Source organism: Primulina eburnea, chromosome 15 (genome assembly GCF_022965805.1).
Source record: "Primulina eburnea isolate SZY01 chromosome 15, ASM2296580v1, whole genome shotgun sequence".
NCBI classification, from domain to species: Eukaryota; Viridiplantae; Streptophyta; class Magnoliopsida; order Lamiales; family Gesneriaceae; genus Primulina; species Primulina eburnea.
Genome location: NC_133115.1, coordinates 22,238,976 through 22,255,894, shown reverse-complemented (window position 1 = coordinate 22,255,894; position 16,919 = coordinate 22,238,976). Strand labels below are relative to the sequence as shown.

Here is a 16,919-nt window from a genome sequence, read left to right as displayed (position 1 = left end):
CAATGTATTGAATCCTATATGTTTCGACAAAACGCCCAACCTTGCCACCTGACGACCCCATATGAGTCGCTAAACAAGTCGAAATGCAATGCTAGCATATAGAGTCACAAGGTTCTCCCGGGTCATAAGGATTAATGGTGTACAACCATAAACTAGTACATTTCCACTCGTTAAGTGAGAACCACTTGGAAAGTTCTTTATGGAGGGTTGTTCAGTGCACTCTATAAGGAGCACCTATCTGCATGCTCGGACATCACAATGTCCCCTACCAATGAAACATGGTACTCACATCGCAGATACTAGTCTCAAACTCAAGCGGCCTTTAACTGTCTTAATGGCGGCTGAATCGACTAGGAACTGTTTAGAATATACATTATTCCAAATATGAATTTCATAATACTCATCATATGAGCATCTCATATTATTTCTACTATTTGTATAATCAATGACTTTATCTATGCATCTAGCATGGGTATTTTAGTGCCCAAATTCAGTACACGTATAACCCATGCAATTACTTAATTATTAAAGCATTTATTTAAATTTAAAATGATTTTTTAGTCATGCATGATTTATTTAAATTCATTATTTCAAATTATTTAGGTTTATGTGATGCACGTTAAAATTGTGTTACGAGTTTCATGTTTTAGGCAATTATTCGAGGCAGGTTCGAGGAATGGAGACCGATGACGATTTGTGGCAATTTTTAAATGCGGTATTTTATTTTTAGTTAAGGATGGGGTATTTTAAATAAGTTATTTTGTTTAGCATTTTTAAGCCTAAATTAAGTATTTAGTGATTTTATAATTTTTAAATCTTTTAAAGTTAGCATGGTGTATTTTATTTTGTAAATAAAGGATTAAATTTTAAATAAAATTTTTAAATTATCATTAGGCAAAATAACTCCCCTAATTAACACACACACACACATGTGTTCACACAAAACTCACTCACACGCACTACACGCACACTTTTACACACACCTATACACGACTTATTCACACACACACATATCCCATTCAGATTTTTATTATTTTTGAAAGCAAATATAGTAGCAGCCGCCACCTTTCCTCTCCATATTCCAGCAAATTTTCGTGTGTTTTCTTCAAGGATTTTAGCGCCACATTCGTCCCAGATCAACCCTCACTCCGTCTCCGCTTCGGTATCCCTGGTTCGGTAAATTTTAATATCAAAAGGCATGTATATTCTTTCGTTTCTGCATCGATCTTGTCATAGTAAATATTTTGATTTTTATTGTATGAAAACTTTGTGAATGTTATGAAAAGGTTTGAGCAAAAATGGTTGGATTGATTTTTAAACGTTTTGGATCTCAAATCTCGTTTTTGCTGTCATTTTAAAAACTGTGATTTTTCGGTCGTGATTTTGAGAAAACTTTCAACATGAAAATTGTTCAACTTTTTATACCTTCGATTTGACATTAAATTCGAAATATTTAGATAAGAAAGGAGTGAGTTATGATCGTTTTCTTGGGACTGCTCAAACTGCGATTTTCTGAAAATATGTTTTTGACGTGTTCTTGAAGTTTTATTGTTGCAGGCTTCGTTGGAGATTGACGGGTGATTGCTGATACATTTAGGTATGTGGTTAATGATGTTGGGATGGTCATTGACGTTTTGTTTCGCGTCTTTAGGCACTTGGGAGAACGAGTAGTCGTGAAAACTATTTTGGTGTCAAAATTTGAGTTTATGGGTTTTATTGCGTTGCGTGTGGTGCGTCGTTTCTTTGGGAATGTTTGGGACGTTTCATGGAGTCGAGTCAGTGTCATAGTGACCTAAGATGAGTCTCGATGTATTGGTTCACGAATCGTATTTTTTGGTTAAGGGTATTAAGAGGCAAATCGCGAGTTCAGTACACTCGGCGCCCGAGCGCCACTCTTTCTGTCGAGAGTTTTATTTTGTAAGCTCGGTGCCCAAGCGGTAATATTTTACCATCCGAGCGCCACTCTTTCTGTCAGAGTCCACTTCTTTTCAAATCCTAGTAGTGAGTTAGGTCTTTTATTGTTGGGAAATGTCCACACGTCATCTTAGAGTTTGTTTCGAGGTTTGATGTCATGGTTATTATGATTAAATGAGGTCAAGTCCCGAGTGTTTTAGAATGTCTTAAGTTATTTTTTGAATTCAGTGGTGAGCACGTATACGTACGTCTAAGTTATGCAAGTTAAGTATTTAAATTCACGTTAGTATGTTGCAGCAGCGGCCCCAAGTGAGATCCAACGAATCCCTCAATAACAAGTAAGTATGTTGACGTGCAAGAAAACATTTTCAAGTTTTTGAGGTATGCTAAATGTCTTGTGACCAATTTATGTATGGGGTTGGAAAGCGTTAAAGCATGAACGGGGACCAACCCACCCCGTTAAATCATGAACGAGTTTATATCAGGATTGGAAAGCGTTAAAACATGAACGGGGACCAATCCACCCGTTAAAAGCATGAACGGAGATCTCATGTATGTGGCAGTGGATTCTTCTTTGTCAGCTCAGTAGTGTGGTTTAGTCTGATCAGGTGATTTATGTTATGGGTCACTTGCTTTGAAACATGCCTCTACGCAAAAATGATGAAGTTTATGTATGTTCATGTATGTACAAGTACGCAAGCATGTTTGAGAAAAATTTTCGTTTATGGCACGTCTACGTATGTATGTAAGTTCAAGTTTAATTACAAGCTCAAGTTTCAGTATGTACATTCTATTTTGAAGTTGCATGTGGTTTTATTACGTATTACTCGTTACTTCCAGTTTATACGTGTTGAGTCTTTAGACTCACTAGAATTGATAAATGCAAGTGAGGATGATTTCGAGTAGACGAGAGTTGGGGATCAAGGAGCAGGCTTGGACTGAGCAAGAGGCTAGACTCGATGACCGCCCATGTTTTAATGATATTTGCAATATTTAAATTCTCTGATTTTATGTTACTGTTTGAGGTTCAAGCAAATACTTTTGGCAAACATTATTTTGAGATTTTTCTGTTTTAACAATTTTTTAGGATGAACAGTTGTTTTATCAAATTTTGAAGGTTTACGATTTATTTAAGAAATTTTTCCACAAATTTTGAATAGTAAAAGTACGGTACGTTACATGTATATAGATAAAGATGTGCCAAATCAATAATTTCAAATTTTATTAAAATCAAGATTGTTTATACATAGAATTTAAACATGAACCCTAGGCCAATACTTGGCTCGACGGACACCTACTCTAACAATATATATATATATATATATATATATATATATATATATATATATAAATAAATATATATATATATTATGTATTATCAAAATTTGAAAATAATTTAGTGAAGTGTAGTATTTTCAAAATTAGAAAATACCATACGAGAATTTTAAATAATGAAAATATAAAATCCTGATAATTTTATAATTTGAGTGTAGTTGAAAAATCATGATTATTAAATATATTTTATCAAAATTTGATCACACATCAGTTTTTGTACACAACTTTTCGCCTAAAATATGACAACAAAACTCAATCCCTTATCCCTCACTTAAAAACCATAGGTCACCTTTGGAAATAGATAAATCCCATGGTCGAGACTTCCCAGTCGCCACTTGGTCGGAGTTTTGAAATTCCAGTGATATAATCTCAACACAATGTTTTCTTAGTTTTCTAGTGCAATCTAATAGAAGAACAAAGTTTCTGATTGTAGATCTAATTAGAAGAAAGACCAACTCGGATAACTCCAAACTGATTTGATGTCCACCGTTCTTAAATGTAAAGGTAAATTAAATTCGAACACCCTATTAATGATTTTTAATCACGCGATATCCAAACATTTTGCACTTCAAAACAAAAATTTTAAAACTTCTGTTGCGTCTTGAGTGTGAGAAAACAATAATGAATTATTAAAAATTAAATTGAAATGACATCGGCCACATATGAGTGTAAATAATGCTTATCCATATTAAATTTAAAGCAAAGTTCATTATCTTTTAAAATGTCGAATTTAAACTCAAGTCACATTTAAACAAAACTATGAGCTGTAAAATGAAGAGACCAGACATTTTCAACTGAGGCGGCTCATTGATTTGTGGTTCAACCCAAACTCAGAGACTGTCATTTCCCGACTCTCAGTCAGCAGTTCACGTTCCATTCGAAATCGCCTGAAATTACTCGACGGCGAACTTGTGGGAGGAGCCACCGTGACGGAATTTGACCGACGGGTCGATTTTTTTTCCCCGGTTTATATGAATTGCGAGGGACTTTTGATCAATTATATTATCTATTGATTCAAGCGAGCTACCGGATCTGTTTGTTGTAGATCTGAGTTGAATCGAAGCTCTTCGGATCTGTAGCCATGCCCGTGGCAGCTTCCGCTATTTATTTCCTCAATCTTCGTGGCGATGTCCTCATCAATCGTCTCTATCGTGACGATGTCGGGTTAGTCCTTTATCATTTGTGATCTCTCTGCTCTTTTCCTTCTCACTTTGGGGACGTATTTATCTGCTCCGTAATTTAGGTATTCTATTTTTTTGTTTCGAGATAGAATTGAGCTGCAGTGAGGTATACGACTTGATTGGTTGAGTAAATTCTTGAGTTCGAGATTCATTGTTTGACGTTTTATCATTTTCTGAAATTGAATTTACGAACGATATCAACACGGCTATCTTCTAGTTCAGCTGACGCATTAGAAAATATCTTTTGCATGAATTGGAAAAGAATGATTTTTTTTCGAATCCCTAATATCCATGGATACTATTTTCTTAGAAAACGTGAATGAGAAAGGTTGAATTGTTGAAATTGGTGATTCTTAAACCATTCACACGTGTGTGTGAGAAAAACTGAGAGTATCCCATCAGGGACAAGACACTTATTTGCTGGGGGCAACATCAAATCAGCGTCCATCCTGTTATGGTCAGGGGATCGGGCTTCAAATCTTGCAGCTTCTTTTTTGATTGTGATGACATTTTTCTTAAATAACGATGAGCCATTAATAAATTACTATTTGTCAATCACCTCAGTGGCATTAGCCTTTGTAATAAAATTTTGGTGTTCTTGATGTATATGTCAAAACTCTGTTCTCCCTGGAAATTATGTAGCACGAATACTCCTAATTTTTAAAATTTTGAAGTAATACAACAAGGAGATGGATACGACATGCAGGTACATGTGTTGGATTCGGAAAAATCCGCGTCGTTGACTTTTTGTCGGTTTGACCAGTCGAATATGTCTTGTACACGGCTAGAATACGTCGTGGACACGGTGGAGATAGTTTTTGAATACGTCCTAATCACTCCTATGAAGTTGTAGGTTGTATATAGTTACATAAACACACACATTTTTGAATACATCTTAATCACTCCTGTGAAGTTGTAGGTTGTATATAGTTACATAAACAAACACACACAGACACACACACACAAAAAAATATATATATATACATACATACAGTTTTTTTATATAAATATATATATATATCTCAAATTTTTTTAATTTTTAATACTATATTTATATATATTTTTTAATAATTGATGTATCCTAGTCGTATCGTGTCTTATATTTTCAATATATGTCGTATCACCAAATCCATGTCATATTCGATACGATAGCAGTACCCGTATTCGTGCAACATAGTCTTGAAGCAATAAGGCTTGAGATTTACTTATAGTTGCTCTCTCTCTCGTCTCTTCGTTTCCTTGATCAACCCTTGAAGAATTTCCTCTATTCAAAATTTTTAATTAGAAATATTAAACCTTTATTTATAGAAGTTTTGAAACGTCTGTCTTTTTTATTGCTTTAAAAGTACTAGAATTTTTTTTCCACTTCTATTTTTGGCCATGTACATATGCTACATAAAAATATTTTACCCATTCAATAAAACATCAACCTACTAGCATTTTAAAAGTCAAGTGAAATAGTCATAAATGAAATCGTCAAATGTTTTACCAAACCTAAAAAGCAATAAGTGTGGATAGTATGGCCCATACTAAGTCTCTCAAAAGCATAAATAAATAGTTTTAAAATCTTTAACGTACATCATGAATCATAAATCGTAAATGCGGAAAAAGTGGAAGCGCTGGTCCTCGGGTTGTGTGCACTTTTAGTCCAGTCAAATCATCCATCAAGACCTCCCTCAAACTCACATGCATCCATCACACCTAGTGAGTCTAAAGACTCAACACACCATAATCTTTATAACAAATAATACGTATAAAACCACATGCAACAGTGAAAATACGTAAAAATAACATTTTCATGACATGCAAACATAAAACTTAACTTTATCCTTCCTTTTTCCTCAACATGACATAACATAAAACCTTTTTCATAATCATAAACATTTTCCTTTTTCCTCTATTGAATTCAGATCTTTAATTGTGACTTTACTCAAACCTCAAAAAGTCGATGGATCCATCTACATGAAACCGCATTACTGGGAGGCGGGGGACACCAGCAACATTCTCACCGGTCAACTGGGCCCTGGCCTATCCTCTTTCGAATAGAATACAATCGTCGGACTCCCTTTGGGGTTTTTTCCCATAAATGGGCTCCCTCTGGGGCCTTCTCCCCTCACGATATTCCCATTCTTATCTCGTACCTCAATAGTCACAATTACTTCACTTCCTTCAATGTTTACATTCTCATTACTTTATAAAAATCATTCATAACATAACTTTTTTGTTTTCATGTTTTTTAAATGTCTTCCTTAAATCATAAAAATCAAATATACATTTAAAACTCATAATTCAACATGAAAAATTTCGTAAACCTTTAAAAATAACCATAACAACGTAAAAACAGCATTTAGAGCACTGCCACGACGTTTACTAATTTTTAGGCGTAAAAAGACCGTTTTACCCTTGGACTTGACATTTTACGTTTTTGACTTTGTCCTTGATTTATTGACTCTAACATGCCCCAAATAATAATTTAAGCTTAAATTAAAATTCCCATAATTTTATTTAGCTTAAAAGCTAGGCTTTTTAATTAATTCGTGATTAATCGTTTTAACGGTGTTTTAATCCCGAAAAATCCCAATAATCTAAAATTCTTAAATTCAAAACTTAGTCTTTTTATATTATTTAACCCTCGTGAACCACGACTCGACCCTCGTGAGCGGTATTTCAATTTATTTTAGCTATTAAAACCCTAACTTGACCCTTATTGGTTAGCACCGAGCCATCTTTCGATTTTCTCGAGCCACCCTCGAACCATGTTGAACCAAACCCTGACCAACACCCTTAGACACCCTACTGGACCTTAGGAACCGCTAAGAACCAGCCCCAAATCAAAAACGTGACCCCCTTACCAATTCCATGCAGTAGCCAAAAGATGCAATTTGTGTGGACTCTAGTTTTGTGGACTTAGGAAGCTAGCCGACGCACCAGCACCCGAACCACCCTCCAGTACACCTACCTAGGACCCTAAGGACTTGTCCTAGCCCAGCCCCTGAGCCCTGGACCGAGCCCTTCCTTCCCCGCAAGCTGCGCGACCCCTGCGCAAACCTGCATCAAGTTATCGGGTAGGAGTCCTTGTAAACAATGACTCCTCCCAGCCCTCTAGCCCGAGTCCTAGCTTGGCTTGGACTCTCCCCTGGACTCAACCAGACACCAGGCCAGCCTTGAACCCAAGCCAAGGCCAGCCCTCCCCTTAACCATGACACCCGAACCCATAACCCTTGACAGAAAAATGATTCCAGCAAGTTGCTTATTTCCTTCGACTTCGAGGTGTTTTAGGCGTGAGTATATGACTCTAAAACAGGTGTAAACCACTCTTGATCTTAACACTACGTGATGGCAGCCCCTTAACCAAATAATATACAAGTTATTTGAACCATAAACCATGTTTTAACATCACATATGCTTGAAAAACGAAATATAATCAAGTGCTCCTTGTTTATTCATGCAAAACAATTTTAAATATTTACTATGGTGTGAAAGACGAGAAAAGGAAGAAGTATGACGTGCCTTTGCATTTTAAACGCACGAATATTCGTTGACGATTGGCGAAGAACGGGGCATAACCTTTGGCTAGAGCTTCTCCTTGCTATCCACGATTTTCTCCAACTTTTGGTGGTGTGTGGCGTCGTGTATGATGGGTAACTTTTCAGAAAGTGGGCGTGTGAAGTGTAGGGTTTTGGGAAGGGTTTTGTATAATATATACTAATTAAATCACTAGCAAGACTTCATGCCTACTAAGCATAAGTTTAGGCACATTAGTGATTGATTAGGATTTAATAAAATACTATCAATGTTTTTTGTTTAAATAAATTTGTGAATTTATTAGCCGGGTTGCCAAAAAGTTCGCATTTTTGTTGAAAAACCAATACCGATAAAATTTACGTCTCGGCGTACAAAATCACCTCAAAACTCCTTATTTTCAAAAATATGAAAAACAACACCCATATTTTAAATAATTAAAAACAATTATTTGATAAAAACATTTTACGTTTTTCAGCCCTTGATCTCGTTCTTCGTTCGCAACTTGAATAATCCTTAAGAATACAGTTTTATGCATAATGACAATAAAATCCTATTTAACGTGTAAGCATGTTTGTCACATAATCAATTAGCAATTAAAATCAATTAATTACTCATTTTTCATATTTCCTAGATTTGCATGCAGTTGGATTACGTCATATTAATTTTGGACCTTACAAGTTTCTTCACCACGTAATCTAGGATTGTTTTTCAAATACTGTATGCTGCCAAGTTTGAATCATGGCAACAAATTCTGCTTACCCATCTATCTGTTCTCATAAAAAACAATGATTCCATCCACATTGATTCAAACAATGATTCCATCCACAGTGATTCATCATTTGTGGGATAATGATGAAAGAAATTCTTGGGAAATAAATCCTGGAAACACTTGTATACTTTGGATTCAATCTCCGGACACCCCAACTGGGTCCAGTCTTCACGATTGTAAGACTAAGATCAAGGAAATGAAGACTAATTTATTGATGTATAATACCCTTATTTGGCATACAATTCTTCAATTAATCTGTTTAATCAACCTGCTTTTTTGACATGTTTTGCCTTAATACATCATCTTATTATCAATTAGAACTTCTGGGCTATGTTTAGATTTGTTTTACATGTTTCTTGGAAAATATTTCATTTAATAATATTCTGAAAAACGTATTGGATAATGTGATGTAAGTTTAGTTTCATTTTTTAATTTTTACTCTATTGGATATATTTTTTAGTGTAGATATCATGTTTTGTAAGAACACATAGGGTGAGTGACGTTAAATTAGAGTTATATAATTCTTTTAATTATGTGTATTATATTTTTAAAAATTAAAATATAGTTTATAAAATTAGAATATATAAATATATATAATATAATAAAATAATGTGAAAAGTTAAATGTTAGAGAATTTGTTTGGGAAAGAAAGATGTAAGATTTGTTTTCATTTCCTGGAAACGGAGGTGGTTGGAAAATAAAACCAAACTTTCACTTAATTTCTAGTTGGGGGTGCCTCTGTCCTCTCCATTATGTATTCCGATCATAATGTGTAAAGCATTAGTTATGGTAGGATCCTAAAGAGTAAATTTTTTGCTCATTCGTGTTATTTTGTTTACATCACTTTCTCAACGTGGCGCATGACTCATGTTCCATTTCTCGTGTCAAGGTATTGTCTTAGTTGAAAAGTTAACTTTGTGTCTACTGAATATCCTTAGATGTCAATCTTCTCTGGTACACATTTTTGTTTATTTCCTGATCTGCTGATTGTCACATTCATTTTTCTTATATGGCTGTGTGCTTGTATTTATGACATATTTTTTTATTGACATAAAACCGTACGGTCTCATTCACTTTCATGCCGAAATTATTCAGGGGAAATATGGTAGATGCTTTTAGAACGCACATAATGCAAACAAAGGAACTTGGCACGTGTCCTGTACGGCAGATTGGTGGCTGCTCTTTCTTTTACATGAGAATTAGCAATGTTTATATCGTGATTGTCGTAAGCAGCAATGCAAATGTTGCTTGTGCATTCAAGTTTGTCGTTGAGGTATCCTTAATGCTTACTTTTATAATAATGAATTTTTGCATATTCCTTGTAAGGTAGTATGTTTAACTTTTGATTTTTAAAGAAACTTGGCCAGTTAGAGAACATGTCATCTTGCCCTTCTGTAATATGATGAAATTACTATGCAACTAACATCCGGTATTTGAAAGAGACATCTCTGTATTTAGTTTGAATAAATTTGAAGTGATTTTTTCATATAGTCACTGTTCTTTGAATATTGATAATATATGAATTTTGAATCCCTGTGCTTTTGTATTTCTTTCACTTGAAATGTGTTCATTCCTATGATTTTGTATCTTTTATTGCCATATGTAGGAGTCAAATTTATTTGAAGATGTTTCTTTAGCATGTTTAACGCTTTTGCCATATTTCTCTGCAGGCAGTAGCATTATTTAAATCATATTTTGGTGGGGCTTTTGATGAAGATGCCATCCGCAATAATTTTGTTTTGATTTATGAACTGCTGGATGGTATGCCAATGTGGGAATATCTACTATACATTAATTGTATTTAATCTCAGTGATATTATTTGTGAGGAAAGCATGACAAGTACTTTCAGATAGCGGCCCACACACACACATATATATACATATCCTGTTGATTTTTTCACAGTTAACATGAGCACTTTGATCAAATCTCCTGAATTGATTATCTGATTCATGATTTTGTATGTTGGAGACTTTTTTGTCTTATTAAGTTGCTTCACTTGCTTGACAAGTTTTTGCATCCACTTGCTCTCACACTGCTTCTCACATCCAAAAAACAAAGAGAGAACAATTGTTATTTAAGTGTTATGCTCTCAAAACCAGCTGAAAAGTCTGGATTTAAATTTTTTTGTTTGTTTTATTTTTCTTTTTTACATTTGACTTGCAGAGATTATGGATTTTGGTTACCCCCAAAACCTGTCACCTGAAATTTTAAAGCTTTACATAACCCAGGAAGGTGTACGGTCCCCATTTTCGTCCAAGGTTAGATTTGGTTCTGCCAAAATTTCTTATAAGCCGATTGAATATCTGCATCAACAATTGTTTAGTAACTATCCCGTATTCAGTTGCACAATGAGTTACTTATGTTGCCATGGTTTGCACTGTTTTCATCACCAACCAGCCTACAGAAAAACCAGTTCCAAATGCGACTTTACAAGTTACTGGTGCTGTTGGCTGGCGAAGGGAAGGTCTGGTCTACAAGAAAAATGAGGTAGCCTTTCAAACTAATTCCACTACTATATTATATCCTTTAACATTAGAACTAGCAGGTTAATATGTAGCTTTGACAGGTGTTTCTTGATATTGTGGAAAGTGTTAACCTTTTGATGTCTTCAAAAGGTAAAATTAATATATTCATTGTGAACATATGTTATGGGTCCATTTTCAGTCATTTTATCATGATTCATATGATATGATTTTTCATGAATCATATCTAATTGATTCCCACTTGCAATTTTGTTCGCGTAGGTAGTGTCCTACGATGTGATGTGACTGGAAAGATTCTAATGAAATGCTTTCTTTCTGGAATGCCTGATTTAAAGTTGGGTTTAAATGATAAAATTGGACTTGAAAAGGAGTCACAGCTCAAGTCCCGCCCTACTAAAAGGTAGCTTCTTATTATTCCTCATGAATGAATTGATCCTTTAGCTCCATAAGACCATAATGTCAGTAGCATCATACAGATTAATGTTTTCTGCAATTCATTATTTTATGGTAAGGCGTAAGTCATTTCATCCGCTTGCAAAATGGTGCTGTTCGTGTTTGTCGACTGCCTAGTGCATGGATTTGCATGTTTTGCACTCGATTTTGAGATCACAAATAATACATCTTCGCCTGTTGAAAATAAAATCACTTGAATAGTTCGTGGATTTGCATGTTTTAAACTCAATTTTAAATGCAATGCTATTTGTTTAAAGAAGCATTAGATCGACAATTGTATCCCTAGCTTTTTTTTTTTTAATTTGATGCGCTTCATTCAAAGGGCTCATAACATTTACTTTTGTGACTATCATAAACCAATATTTGTTCTGTAACCTTACAGAACTCAACTTTATTGGAGGATTATGAGCCTGCTTCCTGCATTTAGTGTGGCAATTTTTTGAAAAACGGAATAGTTCTCTTCTGTGATTGTTTCATTTGTTTTTGCTTGCATATTCTTGTTATTGGTGCTCCCTGACTTTCTTAGTTTCCTCTATATCATTGTTTTTCATTCGATTTTTTGCAGTGGAAAAACTATTGAGCTTGATGACGTTACTTTCCACCAATGTGTGAACTTGACAAGATTCAATTCTGAAAAGACTGTTAGTTTTGTTCCTCCAGATGGTGAATTTGAATTGATGAAGTAAGTTGATGTTTGATTGTAACTTCTCATTCATCTCTTTTTGCAAACTTTGTTTGACAAATTTTCCTCTCTAAACAGCTCTTATCCAACAAATCTATGTGGACCTCTAAAGTTTTTTTCGAAAAAAACTATTTATAGTTCAGTGTGAATTTGGCTATTGAGTTTTACTTTGTCAAATTTTGTTTGCCCATCAAACATAAGATTTTGTTGCAAAACGCTCAACAGAGGCATTTATTTCATTGCTTTTAGGAACCATATGACTCCTGTGATTGCTCAGTTCTAACCTTTTTGTGAGTTTTTATGTTACAAAGTACAAACACACATGTAGCCATCTATTAATAAATACTTGATACTTCTACATGTTCTGTTGAGGTTCCTTTCTTTCAAGTGTAAATGCATTTTTGCTATAGGTATCGTATCACAGAGGGGGTTAATCTCCCTTTTCGGGTATTGCCAACAATCAAGGAATTGGGTCGGACACGTATGGAAGTGAATGTTAAGGTTGGTCATCTATTTTTCTGATGCCATATGGCTGCAAGCAACTAACAACAAAATTATTGTTTGTGCATCATCATAGGTAAAAAGTGTTTTTGGGGCAAAAATGTTCGCACTTGGAGTGGTTGTTAAGATACCTGTGCCAAAACAAACAGCAAAAACAAGTTTTCAGGTGACATCCGGCCGAGCAAAGTACAACCCATCCATTGATTGCTTGGTTTGGAAGTAAGAGTTGGATATGTTTATTTGAATGGAGCATTGTGACATGTTTTCTTCTATATCTGTGTTGAACGCTACTACTCACTTGCATATAGCCCATTTTATTGCCTCAGTTAAACAATGAAGTTATCCTTATGTTAAGATTTTGGCTAATCCTTCCTGTAGACGGAGAATCATTCAAAATGTTAAAATAGTTTTTTTGAAGATTTCTTCCTTTTGTTTTGAAGCAATGTTATTAGATGAATTATAGTTAAACTGTAGCACTGTACTCCCTTACTTGCATTAAACATCTGTGCTGCATTGAGTAGCTCAAATCCGGAAAGGTGACATAAAATTTGACTTTTGTACGTATTTTATTTTCAATGTAATTTTTTTGTTTACTTTACAAAGAGCATGCATTTTATCGCCATTTCTCGTTTTACTTTGTTGTATGGCTTTATCAACTTGATTTGGATTTTCTTATATCATACATGGGATTGCTAGCATAAGAAATAAATCATGTTTTCTTCAAAAGTGCTCTTGAACATTGATTCTTGATGCCAATCATGCTTAGCGTCCACCGCTATGATGAAATAGAATTGAATCACGGGCGTATTTATTCCACAGGATAAGAAAATTTCCTGGACAAACCGAGCCAACTTTGAGTGCTGAAGTGGAGCTAATTTCTACAATGACCGAAAAGAAGTCATGGACGCGACCTCCAATTCAGATGGAATTTCAGGCGAGTAAACATTTGATGTGCTAGTATTCAATTGATCATCATCTTAATGTTTAAATGAAAAAAAAGAAATTTCTTTATCTCAATATTTTCCATCTTTTTCATGTACTAATATTGCAGACACATCAAGTGAACTACGATAACTTGGTATAATGAATTTTTTTAGTGGTATTGTTTTTTAAATTACTTTTGGTGTGGTGATGGTGGGGGAACAGGGGTTGGGAAGGGAATCCTTTGTTATGAAGAGTAGTAAGAAGGGGACAGAGGTTTTGCACACGGCTTCCTGAATTTTCAAAAAGTTGATCAGTGTTTTGCCTAATGGGAAAATTAGGATTTGTGATTCCAATGAAGAAAAGGATGTAGAAGGTACGTATAGAAACTTGAGGGTGTTAACTCTAGGAATATATGGGGTCTTAAAATGATAAGAAAACAAAATGAAAAGGAATCTACAAAAATAAAATAATTAGAAATTAATGAGGCCCGCCGACATTGTGTTAGTTTTTATTGCCTTTGGCTTTGGTTTTGTATTCAGTACGATAAAACCACTTGCATTCTATCCGCCATTGAAATTAAATTTCGCTCATGAGAAGCTTTTTATTGCGAAAAAAGGTTAATATTATGTCATAGCCCATCAACAATTGTAAAAGACTAGGAGTGGACTCTTTCCGTGACCCTAACTTATAGTCAAAAAATTTTTCTGGTTATTGTGCATATTTTTGCTGTTTGCTGTACACTGGTATTTTTCGTGAATATTTTATTTCCCTTCATTTTTCCTTTTGTTTCTCCCTGCTCCTGCAATTTCTCTCCAGAGCACCTCACCAGTAAACTTTTTCACCTCTAAGGCTCTAACTCTACAGCTTTCTTTCCAGCAAAACAGATTTGGAATGTGTGTGTAGTAGAAAGATGCAAACCCCTTCTGAAAATGATAAACAAAAATGAGAAACAAAACATTTAGCTGTGTTCGATAAATATCAAACAATTTTGTCCATTTTTTTTGTGGAATTCAGCTTTTTCAATTTTTTTTTACACTTTTCTATCATTAAGTCATCACAATTAATTTATTTTTTAACCTCATTATTAACCAATCCTCTTTTTTTTCATCTGTATTTTTTAATTACCATCACACAACCGCTGTACTTCTACCAATACCTATTACACTATCCTTCATAGGTTATAATCCAACCATCATCTCAAATTATTTCTAAAATACCTCTCGAAATTCTCAACAATTCTTTGACTGGCAAAATGACGGGAAAATTCCGGTTCACTGAAAACTCAAACTTGGGAGTTGACAATCTGTATGATACAAGGATTGGCCACCCCTAAAAACACGTGTAAATTAGTTACTAATAATGGAAATGTGGGAAATTTAATCCAATCCTACCTACCTTTATTTGGAGTATGCTCATTCCCACTTAAATAGAAATCTTAAGAAACAATTTCAATAACACATCAACCGGACTTTTGTTTAAATAGGTGGTGTCTAGTTTCCTTTTACCATACTTCTCAAAAAAACAAATCAATATGGCAGGTTCCTATGTTCACCGCATCCGGATTGCGTGTACGCTTCCTAAAGGTAACCTACAATCTCCTTATCATGTTTCTCTGTTTAGGTAAACATCATAGGATTACCGTAGCCATGTTTAACTTTTCTCAGGTTTGGGAAAAGAGTGGGTACAATACAGTTGAATGGGTTCGTTACATTACAAAAGCCGGTTCATATGAAATTAGGTGCTAAAACTAATGAAGTCGTGGGATGTCCATATTGCGAAATGACATTAGTCCTTTCTCTTGGTACATGACTGCATATTGCCTAACTTGATGTAGCTTCCCTTTGCGCACCATCTTGTATCATTCATGGTAAATGTTATTCATCAAAGCAAGGGCATCAAAATACAAATTCGAGATTATTCTATTTGTCACAAACTATACTTATATAACGTTCAAAGTGTGAAATTTGTTTTGAGATTTTTTGTTTTGAAGAGGTAATTGTAGGCTTTAGTTAGGACCTTCATAATTGGTGTTATTTTAATGGTTCTGTAGTCTTTGCACGAGCTGCTTACCTATTATTTCAAGTTAAACGTGCGAAATATTTGTATTTTACTTTGATTCAATTGATTTTGTTCCTTGAATGATACTTGGAGTGATAAACGGCTATATCATCTTAGCTATCACACTTGAGAAGGGCTTCATTTTGATGTATTTACGTTGAGAATTGAAGGGATAAATATTTATGCCCATTGATTCCATCATTTGTTTTATTTGGCTTTCCAATGGTCATATTCTTTCATCGTTTAGCTTTCTGCTCGTGTACTGGAACCAGATACAGCCATATGGACGTTTGACTACATTTTAAATAACTTTTGTGTCTTATCTTATTTTTTGCGCTTTGTACTCCCAATTAGCTTTCGAATTGAATGCTTATATCAAATCATTTGCCAGCTTTTTGTTACGATATGAAGTTTTAGAAAACTTACCAACCACTTTTTCTTGCAAGTTCGCAAGAACAAACGAGTAAGTTTTGTTATGCCAAAATTAAATTGATTTTTTTTCTTTTTTCCTGTTGTTGATGGTGTTTAAACGATCAAAAGATGACAAATGTTTGTTTTATTTTTAGGGTAAATTATCAATAAATACTCAACAAACAAGATTTTTTTGTCAGTCTCTTGTGTCAATTCCTTGGGACCCATATACTTTTTCATTTCAACTTCCTGTAATAGTTTACTCGCACAAGTTGAGTCAATTGACAATGTTACTTCATAATGTAGTGCCTCGGTTTATATGTTATAGACCTAAATTTATAAATAAATGCTACCCAAATTTATAAATTAATGCTAAATTAACACACACAAAAAATTATAAATACATGCCTAAAAATATAGTTTATATACTCATTTTGTATCAGCTGGTGTCATTAATTCTTAAATAAGTGCCTCAATCTAAATGTTTTGTACACATTTGTAAACTAAATGCTAAAAAATGTTTTTTTTTTTTTTAGTACCCAAAATCATACTTTACATAACAATTGGTACTCTCAATTCTTAAATTACCGTTTCAAATTATTATTTTATTTTGTACAAAAAAAATCATAGTTTACATACTCAATTTTGAGTTAATTGGTACTCTAAATTCGTAAACTTGTTC

The 16,919-nt window shown here is 34.2% G+C and overlaps 1 protein-coding gene across 1 annotated transcript; it reads left to right on the top strand.

Moving 5' to 3' along the window:
* The first annotated feature begins 4,021 nt into the window (after nucleotides 1-4,021).
* LOC140813964 (AP-2 complex subunit mu-like) lies at nucleotides 4,022-15,741 on the top strand. The gene is made up of 13 exons (XM_073172798.1): nucleotides 4,022-4,413; nucleotides 9,820-9,997; nucleotides 10,395-10,485; nucleotides 10,889-10,983; nucleotides 11,123-11,212; nucleotides 11,292-11,340; nucleotides 11,470-11,608; nucleotides 12,227-12,343; nucleotides 12,754-12,844; nucleotides 12,921-13,063; nucleotides 13,664-13,778; nucleotides 15,307-15,351; nucleotides 15,433-15,741. The coding sequence occupies exons 1-13, from the start codon at nucleotides 4,331-4,333 to the stop codon at nucleotides 15,511-15,513; spliced, it is 1,317 nt and encodes a 438-aa protein (XP_073028899.1). The 5' UTR covers nucleotides 4,022-4,330; the 3' UTR covers nucleotides 15,514-15,741.
* The last annotated feature ends 1,178 nt before the right edge of the window (nucleotides 15,742-16,919 follow it).